We start from the raw sequence: 23,256 nt of genomic DNA, 5'->3' as shown, positions 1-23,256 counted from the left end.
CTGTCCTTGGAATAGGTACAAATGCCTCTCTTGTTACATTCAAGCCTTCCCTATAGACACATCCACAAGTGTGTACACTTAAACCACTTGTCATTGCCACATTTAATTGCTGCTGATATTTTTCTGGCCCAGGGCTCATTATGCCTCTTTCTTTCCATGGGAGAAGTGCAGTAACAGCGATTGGTCTTTGACACATTCATATTCTGCAGCAGGTGTTGACATCTACTGGAAGTGCTCAAGTGCTCAACATGGCAATGGGTTTGTGTGCAAAGAGCATCAGTGAGATACTCTTGATACCACACCTGTGGAGTAAGCATTGGGAGGAAGCTGTTCCCCAACATACTAGCTCTGTGATAGCAATAGCCACACAGATAACAGAAATGTAGAAGGGCTGCTTGCATCCTGTCTCCTCACCCGCTTCAGTGCTTCTCTTGAGTGTACTTTGAATATATAGGTAAAGACAAAAGTGCTGTATTAGTCAGAATTGGATACTTCACAACATATAACCATCGGATATTTAAAAGGTTCTGTAGGAGAAAATGTATGCATGTCTCTGTACCCTAAGATAAAAGTCTCATTTTATTATGTCCTGAAATTCTCACCCTTGTCATCTTAAGCTTGAAAGGATTTTATTTTTTTGGTAACTTCTATATCTTTTAATGGGTAATGAAAAATATATTTACAATATATATTTGCATGCAGTTTTACACAAGTCAGATAATTAAGGGGTTATTTCCAGCCTCTTGTCTCAGGTCTCCAGCTGTAAAGACAGTGATTTGTCACCTGATAATTTTTATCAAATTAATGTGCTGATGCTTCTCATGAATGTTTCTCTCTCTCTCATTCTCTCTCTCTCTCTCTCTCTGTGTGTGTGTGTGTGTGTGTGTGAGAGAGAGAGAGAGAGAGAGAGAGAGAGAGAGAGAGAGAGAGAGAGAGAGACTACAAAGCCTCCTGCAAAATGTCTGGCAAAGGCAGAAGGGCGTTATACATAAACTGTTTACCTTTTGGAAGATTCTCTTTTTCAGTAGAAAGGGAACTGAACAAAAGAATGCTTGTTTGAATTGATGTTTAGGAAACTGACAGTGAAAGGATTGCCAACTTTGGTGATGACCCATTGCTTTGAAGGAGAGGTGGTTGTTGTTGCTTTAAGTTCTGAGTAGAAGAACAGCAGGTGTCGGTGTCCTTTAGAGGCAGGTGGGTGCATCACACGTTTGGGCAAGTACTCCGTTATTTCAAGCAGAGATCAATAGAACATCCTCTTAGCCTTTTTGCTGGTTCCCGTCTTATTTTATTTGTATCAAAAGTGGGTGGATTTTGTCCTCATTGTTACGCTGTAGCATTCAGTTTAAAAAAACAGTCATTGGTTTTAGGGCAATGTGACTGCTGCTTTCATTTATGCTTCTACTCTTCCCTTTTCTGATAGCTCAGAAACTAGTTATAGTGTGAGCACCTGCCCTTTTTACATGGGGGCATGTAAGATGGTGGAAACTACATCAATCTGAGATACAACCCTGCAGCTTTACTGTACTTACTTTGAAATGATCAGTGTGTGAAAACTGGTTGTAGTTTTATTTCGCTTCTGCGGTACCATGATAGCTCCTACAGGGCAGAATAAAGCAGCGAGGAGGCCTTACTCAAAGTCCTCCCCAGTTTAACTATGAATCAAGGTCCTGCTCTTGTTCACCATATCCATATAAGTCTATTTTGTTGCTGTTATGTCATTTGTTGTTGTTTAGTCGTTTAGTCGTGTCCGACTCTTTGTGACCCCATGGACCAGAGCATGCCAAGCACTCCTGTCTTCCACTGCCTCCCGCAGTTTGATTAGACTCATGTTTGTAGCTTTGAGAACACTGTCCAACCATCTCATCCTCTGTCGTCCCCTTCTCCTTGTGCCCTCAATCTTTCCCAGCATCAGGGTCTTTTCCAGGGAGTCTTCTCTTCTCATGAGGTGGCCAAAGTATTGGAGCCTCAGCTTCACGATCTGTCCTTCCAGTGAGCACTCAGGGCTGATTTCCTTAAGAATGGATACATTTGATCTTCTTGCAGTCCATGGGACTGTTATGTCATAAAGGTAAAGGTAAAGGTACCCCTGCCCGTACGGGCCAGTCTTGCCAGACTCTAGGGTTGTGCGCCCATCTCACTCAAGAGGCCGGGGGCCAGCGCTGTCCGGAGACACTTCTGGGTCACGTGGCCAGCGTGACATCGCTGCTCTGGCGAGCCAGAGCCGCACACGGAAACGCCATTTACCTTCCCGCTTGTAAAGCGGTCCCTATTTATCTACTTGCACCTGGGGGTGCTTTCGAACTGCTAGGTTGGCAGGCGCTGGGACCGAACGACGGGAGCGCACCCCGCCGCAGGGATTCGAACCACCGACCTTTCGATCGGCAAGCCCTAGGCGCTGAGGCTTTTACCCGCAGCGCCACCTGCGTCCCACAGTGCCACCTGCGTCCCCATGTCATATTATAACATAATTATATTATTCAGAAGTATATGCTTTGCTGTGCCATATCACACTCCCCAGCCATCCATTTTACATGTATCCACAGACACTCTTCATTTTTTGCAAGGGGTTGGACTAGATGATCCTCAGGGTCCCTTCCAACTCTACAGTTCTATGATTCTATTATTCTTTTCCTATGCTTGCAGAATGGAAGCATGCATATCCAGGATGTCTTCAGGATGGGAGAAGAGAACATTCTGGTTAGATGGGTTGGCCTTAGCTAACAAACAGGGATGGAACCTGAAAAATAATTCATGCAAACTGTGTAATCTACCATTGAGTTATGATCCCTCCCAATGTGTAAGGCACATTAATAATCTGCAAACCAAACACCAAGTCAGGGCACAAAACCCCCCATGTGTTTTCCAGGGACATTTACATGTCTGCCGTAATCCTTCCAGCTATAATCTGTACCATAGTATCTCATAGCAGCTCCACCAACGTAAGTTCAGTGCATCCTTTTAAGGAATAACACCATTAAAAGATGTGTAATTTGTGTTTGGCCCCATCACAAAATGATTTAAATGTTTTCATTATATCGCTAATATATAATTGCAATTGTAGCTATTTTGACTGGGACCTGCTTCTTCAAATGCTGTTAACATTTGCTAAGATAAAACAGTATTAAATTAATTGACTTTTATTACATTAACAGGTTGAACCATTGATACAGAAGGGCCATGAAAATTTGGTTCATCACATTCTACTCTATCAGTGTAGCAGCAGTCTGAATGATAGTGTATTGGACTATGGTCATGAGTGCTATCACCCAAACATGCCGGATTCATTCCTCACCTGTGAAACAGTCATTTTTGCCTGGGCCATTGGAGGAGAGGTAAGATATATGGTTTTTGTAGCTTATTTTGCTAATAGACACTATGGGCAGAATTCACCTAATGAACTCTGGCAGCAGAAGCCCATTGAAATCAGTAGGACTTAAATTAGTCATGATTGATATACATTCTCTAAGTTGTTGCCTGTATTGAACATGATGAAATCTAAAGCCCAGTTGCCGGAGTCTTGTTGAGCCAAAAATTGTTACATGGAGCAAATTGAACTTGGTCTCAAGATGGTTAAATACCATCAACATTAAATCTAGCTGAGCACATTTCTTTATTCTGAGAATTTTTCCAAGGTAAACAAGAGACAACAATGAATAATTTTAAAATTATATGTCATTACTCAGAATAATATGATTCCTGTGGTATAAACCTGTATAAACTCAGCCTAGATTAAGAAAAAAAATGATCCAATATTGGGAAATTCCAATTGGGAAATCTGAGGGTATAGGGCAGTATGCAAATTTTACTAGTACCACTACTACTAATAATAATAACAGTTTGGGGTGGGATGAGGTCAAGCAATTTAATCCAGATGAGGGAAGAACTATGGCCTGAGAAATCTGCTGATTTGGATGGAGAATTGCATCTGGGTGTAGATGGGGTTGTGCTTCCAAAGAAGAGCAAGGTATGCAGTTTGTGGAGGCACAGGTAACATCTGTGTGGGCAGAGGGGCATTTTGCCATCTTACGCTGCACCCCTATCTAGAGAAAGCTCGCTTATTCTCAACAACAAATACTTTGGTTATGCTCAGGCTAGATTACTGTATTATGCTGTACATGAGCTGTCCTTGAAGATAGTTCAGAAACTGCATATGGTGCAGAAGCTTATAGGCTTGGGGCAGCTAGCTGTTCAGATCATATCAAACTTATTGTGTTTTGGTTACATTGGCTGCCTAGTCTTTTCTAGGCAGCTCAATTCAAGGTGCCTGAACATTTGGATCAGGCTCTAAGGTCCTCCTTTCTAGTCTACCAGTAAGTAGTTAGATTAGCAGAGAGCAAGGACAGGGCCTTCTCAATTGGAGCTCTCTCCTTAGTGGAATATATGTGACTTGATCATTGCTGGTGTTTTTAGGAAAACTGAGAAGTGTTTTTACCGTAGTCTGCATTTTTTAATTGATTAATGTGATGTGCTTGAAGAATTTTAGCTGTTGGTTTTTTTAAAAAAATTAAAATTACATTGTTTTTTAAAATGCATTGAAATCTTTGTATGCATTGAGAGGCAGGCTATAAATCTATGAATTTGGAATACAGTACACTGATCCTAGGCTTGTTCCTATAGTGTCTGATAGTGATATACAGTGGTACCTCAGGTTAAGTACTTAATTCGTTCTGGAGGTCCGTACTTAACCTGAAACTGTTCTTAACCTGAAGCACCACTTTAGCTAATGGGGCCTCCTGCTGCCGCCGCGCTGCCAGAGCACAATTTCTGTTCTCATCCTGAAGCAAAGTTCTTAACGTGAAGCACTATTTGTGGGTTAGCAGAGTCTGTAACCTGAAGCATATGTAACCCGAAGCGTATGTAACCTGAGGTACCACTGTACCTTCATTACACTTTGTCCAACAACAGATAAGGAAAGGAGGTAAACAAGGTCCAAGTATCAGTACCAGTTTTCCCCTTTGGTAGAATGATGGGAGCAAATGTATGTATAGTAAAGAAATACGAAATATACACAAAATGTACACAAAACCCCCAAATTACTGCATGTTTACATGCAGACATAGATATATTTAGTATCAGCAATTTCTGGTAAGTGTCAGTCCTAAGGGATCTGCCATTTTCTCTAATTGACATATGAGGTTGAAATATGTTCCAAACTAAATTATTAGAACTTTTGGTAGAACCTGGTTAATTGTGTTTGCATGTTTCAAATTCTAGGGCTTTACATATCCTCCTCATGTTGGCTTATCTATCGGGACAGCATCAGATCCTCAGTATGTGCTTATGGAAGTCCATTACGACAACCCATCATATATGGAGGGTATGTTTCTTAACTACTTTTTAACTTTCTAAATTAGTAAAATATGCCAAATGCATAGGCTTCCTAGCCTGCTCATCCCAGTAAATGAAACAGCTAACAGGGAATGAAATTCCACTTTTTCTTAAAGTGTCAGTGCTGATGATAATCTTCTTTGTGAACATCCTGGGCTTGCCCTAGCTCTTGCTCATATTCATGTGGAGAATGCAATGTTTGAAATACTGTACATGGAAGCACAGGTTGACATATGCCTTAGTACAAAGTATATGCTGTACTTCCAGGTACAGTATTTATGTGAAATTGCAGCTCTTCTTTTTGGAGCTATTACGTATGGTCAATAGAGCTATTGTGGTCAATTCTGCAATACAGCGTAGTCAGGTATACATATATATCTGATTCACATGGTGCTTCATCTGTGCACAGATGTTGATAAGTTCAAGCCTGAAGGTATCTACACATGGGACACTTGACGGTATTTAAACTAGCTAGTGTAACAATTTTTGCACTGCACAACTTAATCTGAATTTCCAAAGGATAAACTTTTTCACACAAAAATTGGGGAAACATGCACATCTTTTAGTTCTCAATCTCTTAAAGATGTGATGGGTGGTAATATTTTTGCATGGCATCAAAGTCATTTTGACTTTTTACAGATCAACGTTTGAATGAGATTTTGAAGCTGTACTGTTTTAGTTATCAACATATTGTGGGGGGGAAATAATACAATTGTTTATTTATTGCATCAGTTACCCAAACAAGGCAGCCTCTAGGTGACTTATAGCCAAGTTTGGAAGCTTTTCAAGTTCCATCAGTTTTTGTAAATGTTGATTTACAGAAATTCTGGCACATAGGCTGACTGCCTCTGAGCATGTGCTGAGTAGTTTTCCTTTCCAAAACAAATGCTTCCTCACATGTCTGGGTGTGTTGTGCAACTAGGTTTTACACACTTCCAACTTGACCCGCCTATCTAGGGTAACAAGGACCTTGCAGATACTATCTTGATACTACGAGGAACTACTTGACTGAGGAGGGAGGGACTTGGGATTTACTCCTAGACTGGCTGTCTGGCTGACTCTCTTGCACAGTGGCTGTGAGAGATTAGCTCCACTCAAAACAGCTCGTAGCATGTTAAAAGACAAGAAAAATCCAAAAAACAATTAGCCACTTAAAAACTTTAAAGTCTTAGATTTTAAAAGATTCATATTAATGAGAAAGGGCTGTCTGGACCAGTAAAGATAAGATATTTCATAAGAGAAACTGTGATAAGACATGCAGTGATGCTGATAGCCAACTACACATTACTGTCTGTCCTGTCATATTACGAAAGTGGAAAAACACTGCAGAGATTTGTTGAAATCAGCTCACCATAGACAAAATGATTGCTTCTGTCTCCTAGTGTTGCTGATTTGTTAATTTTGTTATTCCTTTAAAATTACAATTGTATTGGACAGTCCCCCCCCCTTTTATATAGATATAGTTAATCAAAGGCTGCTAATATTGAAAGAAGTGGGACCTGGGTTCCAGCCCTAACTTTTACTGAGTACAGCAAATTAAACAATAGCTTAACAGAAAACAAACCCCCTCACCTATGGTCCTGTGTATCAGGGAAAAGGTAAACTTCACTCATGATGGATCTACGTTTATTTAAGCATAATTTTAAGATTCCCAAACTAGACTCAGATCAAAATGATGGCACAGGCAAACTTCTGTACGCTTAGAATTTAGGACCAGGATGCCTTAACTGGCACATTATTATCATTAAATTAAACATGTTCAGCCAAATAATTTCTTTTTAGGACCAGAACTGTTCTTACAATCCTTTTACATACCAATCAAGTCCTGATTCCTCCACTCAGGAAAGAAAATATTTGTTTTGGCAAGCTATCTTTTTTTTAAAAAGTATGTTAGTGTTGCTATTTTTAAACAATTGGGATTCAAAAAGTTTTGCTGATCTGCCAGAAATCACCCCAAGATCCTGACTTACCTTTGTCCACCACTATTATATGTGTTGTTATATATATATGTTGTATATAAGAAGGAATAAATAAAATTTAAAAAACATCACAAAATGGAGAGAACATGGGACAGAAAAGAGTTGCTCATGATCAGTCTTACCAAATACTATCAAATAAATATCCCTGACAGCACTCCAGATCATTACAGAAGGATCCATTCCTCCACCCCCTTGATGTATACTGCATCTTAAGTGCTTGTCAGTTCAGATGTGCTTCCTTGGTGCGGGTGGTGGAGAGAGACACTTAGATGATACCCCACAACAACGGAGTGTTAACTATGTGTTTATTGTGCTAGAGTGGCTATTTGGAAAGGCCTTACAAGGAACACAGATGCGTACATTTTTTTTTGTTCAGGTCAGAAAAGTACAGAAGTCAGCCTGCTCTAATTAACCACTTTCTTGTGACAATACCTTATTTACAGCTTTCCCAGTTTTTGTGACCCCCTTTGACCGGTCTTAAGCACAACTTCTCCCTTGTGTTACTTTCTTGCATAAACTTGACAAGTGGGTCCCAAAGCGACTTAACCCCCCCCCCCATAGGATACTTTGTGTTGATTTATGGCTGCTTCTGACAATTGCTCTTTTGTTCTCAGGAATGATAGATAACTCTGGGCTGAGGCTGTTTTATACCCCAGATTTAAGGAGCTACGATGCTGGAGTTATTGAAGCAGGTCTCTGGGTCAGCCTCTTCCACAACATCCCACCGGGCATGCCAGAATTCACATCAGAGGGTCACTGCACTTTGGAATGCCTAGAGGAAGTATGTCTCCTGCCTTGCTCATTTCATTGTGATTCTTTGCATTATCTGAAAATAGCACATTTGAATTGCTTTCTTCTGAAGGAACTAGTGGGTCTGATACAGTCATTACTATACAGACATTTGCAGTACAGTAGGTCCCGGATCAAAAGATTGTTTGTGTGCACATGAGACAGAACTGCACGTGTAGCTCAGCCTTTTAACTTCATTTTTCTCTGCTGAAAAACCCTTTGCACTGTAATTAAAATTGACCTGTCTCTTCAACAGTTGTAATGAGGAAGCAAAAAGTCAAACTCCTGAATCCAATTTAACTCCTGGGCACATATACCATTCCTTTGGATTCCTGACAGCAGCATGCAAGTTGTTAAATGAAATCAAATGAAAATAGAACAGGAAATAGTGAAAGAAATACTTGATCTTTATTTTTCTTTTCCTGCTGATCTTTACAGAATGTGCTTTAAAACTGACCTACAGTTAATAACTCTGACTTTCATTCTGTAGTGCTTTGTTACCAGTTTTCTGGCAGCTGGGCAAATATATTTTGTTCAAAATATTGACAGTGCTTTGCTGTTTTCTTGGGGAAGAGAGTTCCACTTTGAATAAATGGCACATATGCAAAACAATGAATGAACAATGCTATTTAAAATACTGAATAATACTGTGTTTGGAAACTCATGGAGGGAGGGAATAGACTGGTCTGGAAGGGCTGTTGAGGAGATTGGATGTGAGAACTTACAAAGCAGGAATAGTTGAGGTGATTAAAGACTGAGTTTGCTTAATTTTCTAGCTCCCAAACTCTCCCTCACCACCTTGCAAACGTCTGAGTGTTTTAAGGAAAGCAAAAGCAGCTCAAAAGTCTGTTCTGCTGGTCAGCCATCATAGGACAGTGACTAAGTTGACAACTTGAATTACTGCTCTATAAATCTACACATGCTTCCATGGTTTTTGCTGTTAGGTTTTTTAAAGGATTCTTTCTTTTTCCCTTTTGTAGGACTGTCTCTGCCTTAAAATTATTATTTTGAAAAGGAATAAATTCTTATGTGTGCAGGAATTATTTTAACATTCTGTCTACAGTGTGTGTGTGTGGTGAGGGGATAATGGCTTTTGTAAGCATATTACAATGCAGTCTATATGCTCTTCTAATTCTGAATGTCCTCTCACCCTCTGTGGTAATCTGATAAGTTTCACTGGTCCTTTTCAGGCCCTGGATGCTGAGAGGCCAAGTGGAATTCATGTGTTTGCAGTGCTCCTCCATGCACACCTTGCAGGTAGAGGTATAAGGATGCGTCATTTCCGCAAGGGTGACGAGCAGGAACTTCTGGCCTATGATGATGAGTTTGACTTCAACTTCCAGGAGTTTCAGTATCTGAAAGAAGAAAGGACCATCTTGCCAGTAGGAATCAGTGCTTCTTTCATTTAATAATACTTTTGCCATTGTGCCATTTCTCCAAGCTGAGCTGTCCCCCATTTTTCCTCCTCAACAGCATGGACCAAAAGTTCATGTTTGCCATTGCAAAACACACATTTTGTTCCATGCAGGGATGGGGGAAGGGAAAGAGAAGCTTCCATTTGGAGTAGAGAAATGACAGGTTAAGCCCCCCTCCTCCTCACTTCTCTCCCCAGTCATGGCCCCACCCCAAATCAGCATGTCTTGTTAAAGAAGGGTAATTAGGCTACAATTACATACATTTGCACGTCTTGTGCTGTGGCTTATCAGTAAAAGTTATTACTTCATATTCCAATGAACCTAATGTTTACTTGCATGAATCATTTTCAAGCTCTTGTTTTTTTCCAATTCCTAATTCTCTGTTCACAGCCTTTCATTCTAAACTGATGTTCTGTTTAAGATAAGCTTTTCCTTTGGGCTGTTGCTGTTTTTGTTACTGATAAGAACTTTGGGTTGCCATAAGAGTTAAATATTAGTTGCAGAAACTTGAGACTGAAAGGCTCCTCACCATATAAATCTGTCAGCATTTGTCAGTTGCAGCCTGTCTGATAGACCTCAGGGCTCTGAGGATGGCTAGTCATGACAAATACTGTTATGCATTTGCAAACATGGAAAATTTGCTGCCTGTAGCAACTTTATTATTGTGGGGAGATCAAATATTACTTCAAATAGTCAACTTGCTTCTGAGCTCCCAAATAGACTACTAAATAACAAAAGAGATATCAAGAGAGAGAGAGAGATGCATGCAGTGGCATATAGATGACCCTAGTGTCATTGATTGAGATGTGTTGTCATTATTGTCCCCAATAATAAGAGTATTAAGATTCATAAACATGACCACTGGGCATGTGCTGGCCACTTTATAATCCTCCAAAAGTTATCTGCCTGCTTTGGGCAGCTGTTTTGTTCTGCTACTACCACTCCTTGCAGTATTAAGCTTTCCCCACACTATTGCAAATGAATATTTAGAAGTATCTGCAGTGACCTACAAAATGTTTAATCCTTTGTGTGGTGGTGACTGGACTGGCTGTACGCAAGTACATTCGAATGAGCTCTCAGCCACATATGCCTCACAGGCCCACTTAACATATGCATTTGATGTCCCAGTTTCTATCTTTCTCAGGCCATGGTGTGCTTCCACAGTAACGTATAAGAGGGGCCTATCATTCATTGGATGCCACTGAGAACAGAATACATCCATATGAGAGGCGCACCTCATCCCTATCCCTAACCCAGTTGTGCCTCATTTGCCCCCAGTCAGATTGCAGGAACGTAGCAGACTTACTGGTTCCAAGGCACAGCCTGCTGTGTTACCAACACAATCCCTTGCATGTATATTTAGATATAACTTCCATTGAGTTTTTTGACTGTTACTCCCAAGAAAGTGTGCAGCTGAGCAGGCCAATCCTTTCCATGTTTACACAGAAGTAAGTTATGTTGGGTCCCATGGGACCAAAACCCAAGGAAGTATACCTGAAGCTCGCTGGCTGACACTGGGTCGGCTGACACTATCTCTCAGGATTATTGTGAAGACCTTGGTGGGGGTGTGCAGGGAAGAGTTGAACTTGGCTGTTCCGGAACGCTTTTCCAAAGATGCCACTTTGCTACATTGCTTGTAAGCAAGGTGCATGCAGTGACTTGCCCTTGATCAGAGAAAAAAATATTTTATTCTTACCTATGAATGTCCTTTCTGAAAATAGTATCACAGGTCTTGCTTTTCTGGCCGACTAAAGTGGCCCTGAACAATTAAATTTAGCAGGGCAGAGTATTTTGCCTTTTCTGTCTTCATTAGGGGCAACTGCTTTCTAGAGTTTTACATGAACCTGCTGGTGAAGTTACAAACTAAAAGTGTTGCTTCCTCCTGGCTTAAATATTTCATTTCTGCCCATGATCCAGTGAGAGAGATTTGCCACTCCACTCTGCTTCTCATTGGCTGGGATGGCTCTATGGGTCTACTATCTTCCTAACCAAATCCCAAATATTCGGAGCAACAAAACCTTTCTTTCTATGGTCTTTGCTGCTTCTGTTTTGGTAATGAAGAAAAGAAACTATGCTATAAGAGAGAATGCTGTAATTCAGCAGTGAAATGCATTGCTGCTATTTGACCACAAATCCAGAAAAAGGTGTGATTTTTGTGATTGTGTTGCTTGTAGATTTTGGTTCTAAGAAACAGTGAAAACTGGAATCTGTGTTACAATGTATTTTACCGTTCCTTTTAACAAATTAATTGTTACATACACTTTTACTGATAAATATAAATGCCACATGGCACAAAGTAAAATTTCAGCCTACCCTCTACATTTTCAAAAAACAAAATATTAAAACTCAAATTCTCAAAACTGTTAAGATATTTTAAAACAGTCACCAAAAAAATGTCTTAAACATTATCATTTGTAACAGTGTTTGCCTTAAATGTTGTGTTTCAGGGAGATAATCTGGTCACCGAATGTCATTACAGTACCCTAAATCGATCACATATGACTTGGGTAAGAAACTTTATGACATGGCAGAATGAAAATGTCTTCAGATAAAAATGTTGCAGGAAATGTTGTTTTGAGGCATTTAGGTACTCTTGGCAGATAGCTGCAAGGCTGCTAGAGCTTTGCTGTAGATGATCTATTAAACTTATAAAGCAGATTTACTTCTGATGCCAGAGAAATTGCATCTGGCCCTCTTTGCTGCCTATAATTTTAGTGTACCATAATAGACCCAATCTAATATTCAAGAACGATGCTTTATATATTACAATGACCTCATTGCCATTGGTGATTCTTTACATATTTTGGACATAAGACTCACCTGCGTGGGTCATTTTTAATGGCAGTTACACAGCAAATAAGATATTAACCTCCCTTTAGCATACTTTTTGGTTAGCTTGTATGTACCATATTAAGGCTCTGTTATTTACTTGTGGGTTTGGGGCCACAAAATCCAACTTTTACTTTGACGGTACAGAGAACAAGGTTATTTGGGCAGTGGGCTTTGCCACTGCCCTGTGTCCTATATCCTTAACTGCTACTCCTTTTTCTTGCCATCCTTTTAGTGTTTTATGTACACAGTGGCAGCAGCAGCAACCATGATGGATATACAGAGGTAACACCAGAGGGCAGTAGTAGTCAGGTTTGGGAACAAGCAGAGAAGCTTAGATTCTAGGACTGAATTGTCTGCCAACACTACCTTTCTGAAATTTGCACACACAGTCCTAGTTCAGAAAAAAAAGACACAGCAGGAAGGCTTCTAGAAGAAAGATTTTCTTTATTTTTTTAAACCTTTTGCAGTTGTCTGGCAGCACCTGTTATGAATAATCCATCTACTGTTTTACTTCAGCTGCAGTAAGAAAAGAATAAAAGTTTTGCAGTCAGCAAGCAAATTAACAATGGCTTGGATGCCATTCATACAGTTTATAGTTTTATTTGTTGCTCTTGCTTTGGACATGATCTGCATTTTCTTATGATTATTGATAATGTTTAGGAAACATTCTTCATAAAGCCACAACAAAGGTATCAAGTGATCTGAAAAAATCCTGGAAAAAAGTGTGTATTGTTGATTTGTTCACATTTTTAGGGTGGTCTTAGCACCAGAAATGAAATGTGCCTATCCTACCTTCTGTATTATCCAAGAATAAATCTTACCCGATGTGCAAGTATCCCAGACATAATGGAACAACTTCAGTTTATTGGAGTTAAAGAAATATACAGACCAGTGAGGTAAGCAAGGTGGTTTCATAGGCTGAGGTGGTGCAAAACTATATATCGCATTTGATATATCACTCATTGGAGAGAAGGCAGTCCTTAAGATATGCAATACTTAACATAATCAATGTATTAAAATTTGGAGGTGTGGGCAAGATGCACCATGCTTCACATGCTCTAGAGCAGTGGTTTTCAACCAGTATGCCATGGCACCTTGAGGTGCCTTGAAGGATAGCCAGGGGTGCCGCGAGCAACAGTGGCCTCTGTCCCTCTTTCCTTCGCTCCCTCTTCTGATGTTCTCTCATGTCTCTGCCTCCCAAAGGCTTGTGAAGCTGTTTGTTGCATCAGCCCTGGTATCTCTGAGGCTGGCCAGAGATGCTGGTTGCCAGGAGCTGAGGCGGCCTCGGAGTAAGCATGCAAGCAGGCAAGGGAGCCCAGCCAGCTAGACCACCAGCCCTTGCTGTTGGGAATGGACAGACAAGTGGGAGGCCGGGCAGACAGGTGGTGCACTAGCTTTTCTTGTGCTTGCTGTGTGCAAGGCCCGCCTTGGAGCTGAGTGCCCAGTGCTGAAAGGTAGCCTTTCCACCATGCAGGCCCAGCAGTGCCTGCTGCCTCCCAAGGTTAGGGGGTAGCCTCACATTCACCTTTGGCCAGTCTCCCTTGGGCCACTAAGGCTGAGGACATCCTCTTCCCAGGCCCCTGTGGGGCAGGGGGACAGCTCAGAGACCAGGAGTGGCAACAGCGACTGCCCAGAGGACTCCCAAGTAGAGGGGAGAGGAGAGAAAGTTGAAGGAACATTCTACAAGGGAGGGTTTTCAAAAAAGAGTGAGAGGCTGCTAGTTCTGTAGGTAAGGGGTGATATAACTGGGCTCCTGAGCCCCACAGGGGTGATGCAGAAAGAATGTAGTTGGTCAAGGGAGCCATGGACTCAAAAAGGTTGAAAACCTCTGATCTATAGGGTTCCCTCTTCCATAGGTTGGTCAGGGACTCATGTGCAGGCTTCCTGGTTAAGGGATGCATTTCCTGCATAAAAGTTGGCTCATTGGAACTTTTCATTATAAATATTGACAAGAATGGATGCATTAGTCATTCTGTTGTTGCTGGTATTAATACAGTAATACCACAGCAGATAAAAATATATTTTTCTTTCAGAGAGGCAGCATTCTAAACATTTGGTACTATTATTGTAGTAATGGTGGGTTTTGTTTCATTTTGCTTTTAATTCAGGACTTGGCCATTCATTATCAAGAGTCCAAAACAATACAAAAACCTGTCTTTCATGGATGCAATGAACAAGTTTAAATGGTCCAAAGAACAGGGCCTTTCCTACAATGACTTTGTTCTTAGGTTACCAGTGAATGTAAGATGTACCAAGACTGACAATGCAGAGTGGACAGTAAGTGCAATCCTTAAAAAAAAAAAACCCAAAAACTGCTTGAACTACTGCTAATCTGTATATTTTATTAATGTGTCATGGTTGTAAGTTGGAAAGGGTGATTGGATTGCATCAGATATTTTAATTATTATTTATTTCATTTATGAATCATTTATCATGAGGAATGCCAAAGTGATTTACAATAAAATGGCATATATATATATATATATATATATATATATATATATATATAACAGTTCTCTATATCAGGGATGTCCAACTTCCAAGAGACGGCGATCTACTCACACGATTAAAACCTGGCAGTGATCTACCCCTTTTCCTTGGGGTTCAGGTCAAAGTTCTCGAGATTTTTTTTTAGGGAAAATCCTCCCATTTTGGGGGGGGATTCAGGTCAAATTTGTTGAACTTTTTTTTAGAGATCCTCCCTTTTTTTAGGGGTTCAGGTCAATGTTGTTGAGCCTTTTTTAGGGAGGTAATATTTGTTAATTTAGGGGCTTAGGTCAAATAGCTAAAAAAAAGGTGCTCACCAAGAGTTTGCTACTGAGACACTCAGCCTCGCAGTGAAAACTTCTCGCAAAGGACTTCTGCTTCAGCGAGGGGGCAGGGACAGATGAAGGAGCCAGCAATCTACTGCTATCTATCAAAACATCCCAGGGATTGACCAGTCAATCCCGAACAACCTGTTGGACATCCCTGCTCTATATAAAATCTATTCATGTCCAGAACAGATACCAACCAGGATAAAGGCACCTGTCTGATATGCAGTGGGAGGGAGTTCCAAAGGGCAGATGCCACCATGCTAAATCACACCACAAATCATCATGAAGGAGGGGATGTAACTCAGTAGTCAAAATGCATCCTTTAACAATGTAAGAATTGACTTGCCTGATCAAACCATCTAGTTCAGTTTTCTGTGGAACATATTGGACAATCATACCTGAGATTAATAAGGCAATATATGAATGAGCCATTTGAGTTTGCACCCAGCTCCATCACTCCTCTCTTTGCATGAGTGAGTGAACAAACCAGGAAGTCTTCCATTAACTATTCTTTCCCATTTCCTTCCAACTGGTTAATGGCATTAGAACAAGCCAGGATAAGAAGCTGTGGTTGAAGTCTGATTAATATCCTGATTTGTTTGAAAGCTGTTTACTATCATTTCCCAGTTCAGACAAAACAGGAAAGTATCATTAATGAAAGACTTGCTTGCTTTCCTGTCAGATGGTGTGAAGACTGAAGCAAAAGGTGCTTTAAAAGGGCTCACTTATATCTTGGCTGAATATACTGATTTGGTGTATGAATGGTCTTGGGGATTTGCAAAGTATTTTAGTAACCACAAATTCTATAAAGGAGGGATAATGCAAAGTCTTATCAAGACACCTAGTACTCTCAGCAGCTAGAAGGTAGCAAGAATTTAGATAATAGATATTAAGGGCATTAAGAAAGTAACTAGCTGTTGATTATGGCCATCGGGTTTAGTTGGGATGAATAAATCTGTGTAAATAAGTGTAAATGCTTAATAATAATAATAAATTGCCAGAGTATTCCCTGTTGTTGGTACTGGTGCTTACTTAGATCAGGATTTCCCAAACTCGGCCCTCCACCTGTTTTTGGACTACAATGCCCATCATCCCTAGCAGGACCAGTGGTTAGGGATGATGGGAACTGTACTCCAAAAACAGCTGAAGTTTGGATCTGCACCCTGACTTAAACTATCATACATCAATAATATAGATAAGGCACAGATGTCAGCTAAATTCTTTATAGAGCCCAGTAGTATATGCAGCTTATAATTTTATTTCATTTTTAATTTCAGATACAAGGAATGATAACTTCACCACCTCAAATAGAAAGACCATACAGGACAGAACCAATTGTCTGTAGTTCAACTTCCTGCTTAAACTGCAATCTGTTTTTAACTCTATTGATTGTTCTGTACACGTCAACCACTGCTGCAAGAAAGAGTGGGCCTTTTGTATAATAACTCTGATTGTACTCACTTTCATTTTTGTGTGCCATGCAAGTCCTGAAATGTTTGCACTGTTGCTCTTGTAGATTTATTTTTTTACATATTAATAAACTAAATTCATTTCAAAATAGCGTTCACCTCATTTGAAAGGGGGGGGATATTTCTTTTTTGCAATCTAAATTGATTGGTATTGTTTCATTTTATTCATCCTGGCACATCACACCATGAAAAAAGCTGCTCTGTATTTGGATACCATTGTAATAAACTAAACTTTATCTATGTAACCTTAATAATCATGAAGTTTGTTGAATTATTTCACCTCTGCTCTTGATAAATGTAAGATAAAAAGGTGGTTTTCTGTAGAGCTGGCTCTTGCCAGTGCCATATTAGTTCTGCATACTTTTTTACTCCTTCAACAAAAGCCATAAAAGTGTTGTAAATCACAAACATGAATGAAGCAGAATCAGAGAAGTCTGTTTCTGTGATACTGGCTGGTTATTATCCATATAAGAGGTCCTGTGTCTGTGTGGGGGGAAAAACCCTCACTCAGATTAGCAATTTACCCTGATATTCTGGTCTGCCATTCAAGTGTACTGTCATAATGTGTGACTTTATGCATTAAAAATTGCCAGCTTACTTGACATGATAAATACTATTAGCTTCAGCCACATCATTTGGCCATAAATGGAAATGCTATTTTATACAACTTTTATAAATGTTTACTTGGAAGGAATCCCATTGATCTGAGGTAAATGTACTTCCCAGTAAACATGCTTAGCAGATTGCAGCCATTCAAACAAATGTTCTCACTTCACTTTTCCAATGGTTTTGGAGAAATTTACAGTTTAGATACCTTACCTTTGATTTCCTGTTTACTTTTCACTGCTAGCCATATGAGAAAAAGCTTCTACGCTTTCTGAACAGCTATACAAATGGTTACAAAGTAGGTACAAGTAGGTGTGTTTTACCAAATATGGCTTTTCATTGCTTGGTAAATGTGTGTTTATGGCAGAAGGCCTTTGTTGACTTGGTTTGGAATAAATATAACAAAGCCCTATTCCTTTTTCATGAGCAGTCAACCTAACAGAATATGAACAAATGCAACTTTGTTGTTACCAACCATTCTGTTTTGGTTCTGAGATAATGGAAAGTCATTCAGGCAAAAGGCATTTAGAAGATAAAACTCCTAACGTTGATAGCAAGCAGCACTGGATCGTTTATGCTTTGACGGCAGCAGGCTTTTTTAAAGATCACACCTGGCAAAGAAATAGAAGTCTGATTCAGCAATATATGCAAACATGCGCAAAAGGACATTTCTAACAAAACAATATGGAAGCAAATGTGTAAATACTAAATTCCCAGCAATGGAGGGAAAGAGCTGGAAATCAGGATACAGATTGCCAAAAATCGAAACTCAGGTGGAAATGGAATATGTTGGACCTAAATGCAACAGTGAGAACAAAAAGGTAAGAACTTGTCGCCTAACATCCTTTGACCTTGCACACTTGTACAAAAACAGGCAGTAAAGTATAACGCCTGTCAATTGCTTGTTCAGTTGTTTATTGGCATGTACAGTTTCGGCATACTAAGTCTACATCCCTTTACAATAGCTGTGAGTAATAAACATTGGTAAGTACAGTTCAGAAACAGTGGGAAAGGAGCATAATGGAACATGTTTGTGTATGATTATCATAGATGGACTTTTGTTTCTCCACACACATACACTGGCACTGAACTCTCCTATAGAAACAGCACAGAGTATGAGGCACTAGAGACTTCATCTGAATGTTAATGTCACACACATATTGGAGTAACCTGTTAGGCCATGGTAGCAGCTCCAGAGCAGCGCACAGCAGAAGAGAGAGAGGAGATCCTTCCATCAGAAAAACAGAAATGCTTTCAGTGACAGAGCAATCTTCTTACGGTTATGTTGAATTCCTCCCAAAGCTCTCTCCCACATAATTGAAGCACAGATTTGAAGCAGATAAGAATTGTGTACAGTCATACCTTGATTTTCGAACAGCTTAGTTCCCAAACATTTCAGCTCCTGAACGCTGCAAACCCAGAAGTGACTGTTCTGGTTATTTTGGGAAGCCGAACATCTGACGGAGCTTCCTGCAGCCAATCAGAAGCCGCATTTGGATTTCCAAACATTTTGGAAGTCGAACGGACTTCTGGAACAGATTCCGTTTGACTTCCAAGGTACAACTGTATTTTACAGTTAACCTTAGTGTGCACTTGCATTCCTCACTTTTCTCAATCCAGAAAACAAAACTGGCACAAGGGTTTCGATCAGAGGAAATATTAATGCAAAAGAAATGCAAAGATGTAATCTTGCATCATGGGACAGGGAATGCCACCTTCAATTGCCTTAAAACTTGTTTATCCCTGGCCCATGCTAGGGGCAGCTAGTATGCTGCCACAGAAACAAACAAATCGGTCTTTGGAGAGAGGCTGAGATATCTGATGAATATAGTCATGATATGGGGCTGATATTGTCTGCTTTTTTAGAGCCTTTCAGCATGTCCTCCTTAAATCTTGTCAGAGTCTCAACAGATGTTAACTTAAAATAATTCATTCTTTTCTTTCTTTAGGTTCATGGTTGCTTTTCCTACTTGTGGGGAGATATCTCAAGGTATGGCTGTGATGTGATAATACAACATTGTGATAATACAACATTAGATGCTTGTTGGGATGAAGAAAAGGGTCTTCATCATGTTTATATGGTAGAACTCCTTACCTGGGAGGTTTTTTTTTAATTCCCCAGTCTCCTTGCTGATTGGCCAAGATATTTATATTCTGACAGGCATTTGACCTGCAATGTTAACTTGTTAATGTACAAGTTTCCGAAAGATACATTTTGGTTTAATAAAGAAAGATATTGATCCTTCAGTCCATAATAATAATGAAATAAAATATCCTTTTCAATTATTATTTGCAATTTCAGCTAAATTTTATAATGTTCCTAACAGTATATGGATTAATATTATCCTGTATTTAGTTATTAGTTATTTAGTTATTAGTATTTAGTAAATAAACAGACTCCACTTCTCAATAAATGGATTGTCATGCTTTTTCCTCTCACATTCTAACCACATTTAACAACTTACATATCTGAACTATGTCCCGTGGTTTCAATAACCAATCGTCCAATATAGGAGGGTTAGGCTTTTTCCAGTTGGGACTGATTACCATCCACACACTTCTCAGTAAGTGAATAACCATCTCTCTGGCTTCTATGTGAACCATATCATAAACATAATGAAGCTGGCTAACCAAAGGATTCCTAGAAAGAGCATATTCTGTGAATTATTCAATTTCATGAATTGCCATAAGCCAAAAGGACCATATATTCTGGACAGGACCAGACCATATGATTTACATCTCCAACTGTGTTCGTTAGAGCCATTATAAATACTGTATGATTATCCCTTTGAGGAGTTAAGCACCAATGAAAAAGCAGCTTGTACAACTTTTCTTTCAGACTTATACGTACCAGGTTTGGCACATGTTTCCACAAATCATTGCAATTATTCATTTGAAATTTCAAAGCTCAGGCCTTTCACCCATCTTGTAATGTTACATATAATGAAGAAGAAAAGACTCTTCAAGATCATTTTATCCAAGTTTAGTTGAATTTAAGCCTTTGACAATAACCCTTGAGATTAATTTCCTCTTTGTATTACTCCACACTGCTTACATTTTGTCAGGATTCAAAAGCTTTATCAGATTCCTGTCTGTATTTATTTATGCTATACATAATCCCGAGGGCAGCGTTAACATTGGCAAGAATTAGGTCAAATGCCATTTGTGCTTTTAAATTGGAATTTCTTAACATTTGTGTTCTAAAGCTACTTCTCATGAGCCTGACACTGCAGTGATCGTGGGATTTTGATTGTGTGATTATATGCAGTAGCAGAGCACATGATAGGAAAGAAATCACTTTAGATATTTTTAATATTCCCCCACCCTTAAAAATGGATGCAATGGTTCAGCTGGCTGATGGTGTAACGTCAGATACAAAATCAAGTCACAAATACATAAGTCCAAAGAATATGCATATAGCTATTCTTCTGGACCAGGAAGTTACTTTTGGCTGAGTTGCCAGGGACAAAATTGGGGAAGGAGGAGGCATACAGGTGCCACATGCTCTGAAAGTTTGTTTAGCAACCAGGCATTTTCAGGGAAGTAATGCCGGATAGTCTTTCTTTCTGTTGGTTTTACAGATTGAATGCAGTTTCATCATTTTAGATTAGTATTTTGTATTTTCTTTGTATTTCTCTTATGTGCATGTTAGCATGAGGAACAGAATCACATCCGTTGGCCCTCCCTCTATTTAAATTTGCAGCAATGTCTGAATAATAATAATAATAATAATAATAATAATAATAATAATAATAATAATTTATTATTTGTACCCCGCCCATCTGGCTGGGCTTCCCCAGCCACTCTGGGCGGCTTCCAAAAAAATATTAAAATCCTCTAATACATCAAACATTAAAAGCTTCCCTAAATAGGGCTGCCTTCAGATGTCTTCTAAAAGTCTGATAGTTGTTGTTCTCTTTGACATCTGGTGGGAGGGCGTTCCACAGGGCGGGCGCCACTACCGAGAAGGCCCTCTGCCTGGTTCCCTGTAACTTGGCTTCTCACAGTGAGGGAACCGCATGGATATAACTGATGTTGCTAGTTTAGAAGAAAGTAACTCTCTACCACTTTCTTTTGCTGCAACTGTTAAAATAAACACAGTTCACAGACAGTTAACTCAGAAGCAGCTTTGTCATAATCGAGATGTGTATTCAATCCGTTGCTATTTAACTTGCTATTATGTTGTTCTATTATTTCCCAGTGGTTATTATAGTAACCAGCCATTACAACCACCAGATCTACAGATATAGAAACATTTATTGCCTCATGAAAATGATCAGTTTTGCTTTCAACAGTGTTTCTTTTGGATGCATTTATGCTCCCCTCCCCCCTGTTTCTAATGTCACTAGGCTTTGAATAATCTCTTGCTAAGGGAATATTGTGATTCCACATTGTTTCCATATATAAATTACTCCAGTTCCAGGAAGAAAATTTCAGTATATCAACACTGTAGAAAATTTCCACCTGTCATTCAGGATTTGGCATGGGGCGGCGGCATTCTAAGGTGTTTTTTGAGAGCAGTATGACACCAGGGAGCAAGTGGTGCTGTGGTCTAAATCACTGAGCCTCTTGGGCTGGCCAATCAGAAGGTTGGCAGTTCAAATCCCCACGGCGGAGTGAGCTCCCGTTGCTCTGTCCCAGCTCCTGCCAACCTAGCAGTTTGAAAGCACACCAGTGCAAGTAGATAAATAGGTACCGCTGTAGTGGGAAGGTAAATGGGGTTTCCATATGCTCTGGCTTCTGTCACGGTGTTCTGTTGTGCCAGAAGCAGTTTAGACATGCTGGCCACATGACTTGGAAAGCTTTCTGTGGGCAAACGCCCTGTCCCTTGGCCTGAAGCAAGATGAGCACTGTACCCCATAGTCGCCTTTGACTACTGGACTTAACTGTCCAGAGGTCCTTTACTTTTTACCTTACCTTATGACACCAGGAATCTATTCCATGAGTGACGTTCTTCTTGGCAGGGATGGGAAAACAAGACCTGTTGTGTGATTCCCTGTCCCCACCTTGTGTTATGCAGCTGCTAATACCACTGAGCTTCCCAGCCAAACTACATCTTTCAGTAAAGCTGTGTGTAGCATTAGCTTGGCAGCTATTTTTCTTGTTTCAAAGCACTCATGGAAAAGGGGAAGCAGTAGGAGAGGGGTGCTTAATCCTCCATGTGCTGTTTTCTATGGAAAAACAGAGAGAGAGAGTGAACGCTCTTACTGTATCCAGGGTTTCTGACCTGTCTTTACCTTAGAAATATAGGGCTGAAATTCAGGGAACGGGTTGGGAAAAGGGGATCAGAGGCAAAGGGGCCAAACATCTACATCACTTTTCCACACTGCAGAGCTGGCAATAGGAGTTGGTATCAATGAGCATTTCCTGAAGCCCACCTCAGCAGGGATCTCCATGGCTGACCACCAGAGCCCCTTGGAGCTTAGCACTGCTTCTTGCTCACTCTGACTGGCCCCAGAAGGACAGCACCAAGAGGCAACAAACATATGAAGAGGTCTTCAGATCACAATTGCATAACAGGGCAACTTGTGGTGTCCCAGTGATGCAGCACTTCTAGTCTCTGGTTTATTCACTTATTTGGCAACAGCATTTCATGAAATTAGTGTGGTATCATTAAGAGGCCTCTCAACACTTAATGCTCTTAAACAAAACAAACAAAACTTTTCAGGGAGTATAACTGTTGTGAAGCATGAGAACTGCACTATTGCAGGATATTATTTAAAACTCTTCAAGAACCACTTTTCCAGCTGCAGTGTACATTAATGCTCCCTCTGCCCTTTTTCTTGTGAATACAAGCCCTCCATCTTACATATACATGCCTCATTTATTTTGGTCAATTTGCCAGTTTGCCATTTGACCTTGATGGATGTCTGTAGCAGCAGCTCTCACAGACTTAAAGTGCTACGGAGCATCGGGTGAGCGAGCAGAACAAGCAGCCTTTGTCTGAAACAGCACACTTATTTCTGTCACAAACAGTCTGCCGGAGATATTTTTGTGAAGCAGCGTGACATAATCTGTC

General features: G+C 40.1%; 1 protein-coding gene across 1 annotated transcript in view; it reads left to right on the top strand.

Moving 5' to 3' along the window:
• The window catches only part of MOXD1 (monooxygenase DBH like 1), a 34,464-nt gene extending 17,579 nt beyond the window's left edge, over nucleotides 1-16,885 (top strand). The window contains exons 5-12 of the mRNA XM_053381933.1: nucleotides 3,156-3,335; nucleotides 5,218-5,320; nucleotides 7,925-8,091; nucleotides 9,290-9,481; nucleotides 11,962-12,021; nucleotides 13,100-13,242; nucleotides 14,455-14,623; nucleotides 16,440-16,885. Coding sequence (XP_053237908.1) covers nucleotides 3,156-3,335; nucleotides 5,218-5,320; nucleotides 7,925-8,091; nucleotides 9,290-9,481; nucleotides 11,962-12,021; nucleotides 13,100-13,242; nucleotides 14,455-14,623; nucleotides 16,440-16,604 — 1,179 coding nt within the window. The 3' untranslated portion in view covers nucleotides 16,605-16,885. The remainder of the gene's footprint in view (nucleotides 1-3,155; nucleotides 3,336-5,217; nucleotides 5,321-7,924; nucleotides 8,092-9,289; nucleotides 9,482-11,961; nucleotides 12,022-13,099; nucleotides 13,243-14,454; nucleotides 14,624-16,439) is intronic.
• Nucleotides 16,886-23,256: the final 6,371 nt, after the last annotated feature.

The sequence above is a fragment of the Podarcis raffonei genome, chromosome 3 (assembly GCF_027172205.1).
Source record: "Podarcis raffonei isolate rPodRaf1 chromosome 3, rPodRaf1.pri, whole genome shotgun sequence".
Lineage (NCBI taxonomy): Eukaryota > Metazoa > Chordata > Lepidosauria > Squamata > Lacertidae > Podarcis > Podarcis raffonei.
The sequence above is the reverse complement of the archived record's forward strand: the minus strand, read 5'-3'. Positions and strand labels throughout refer to the sequence as shown.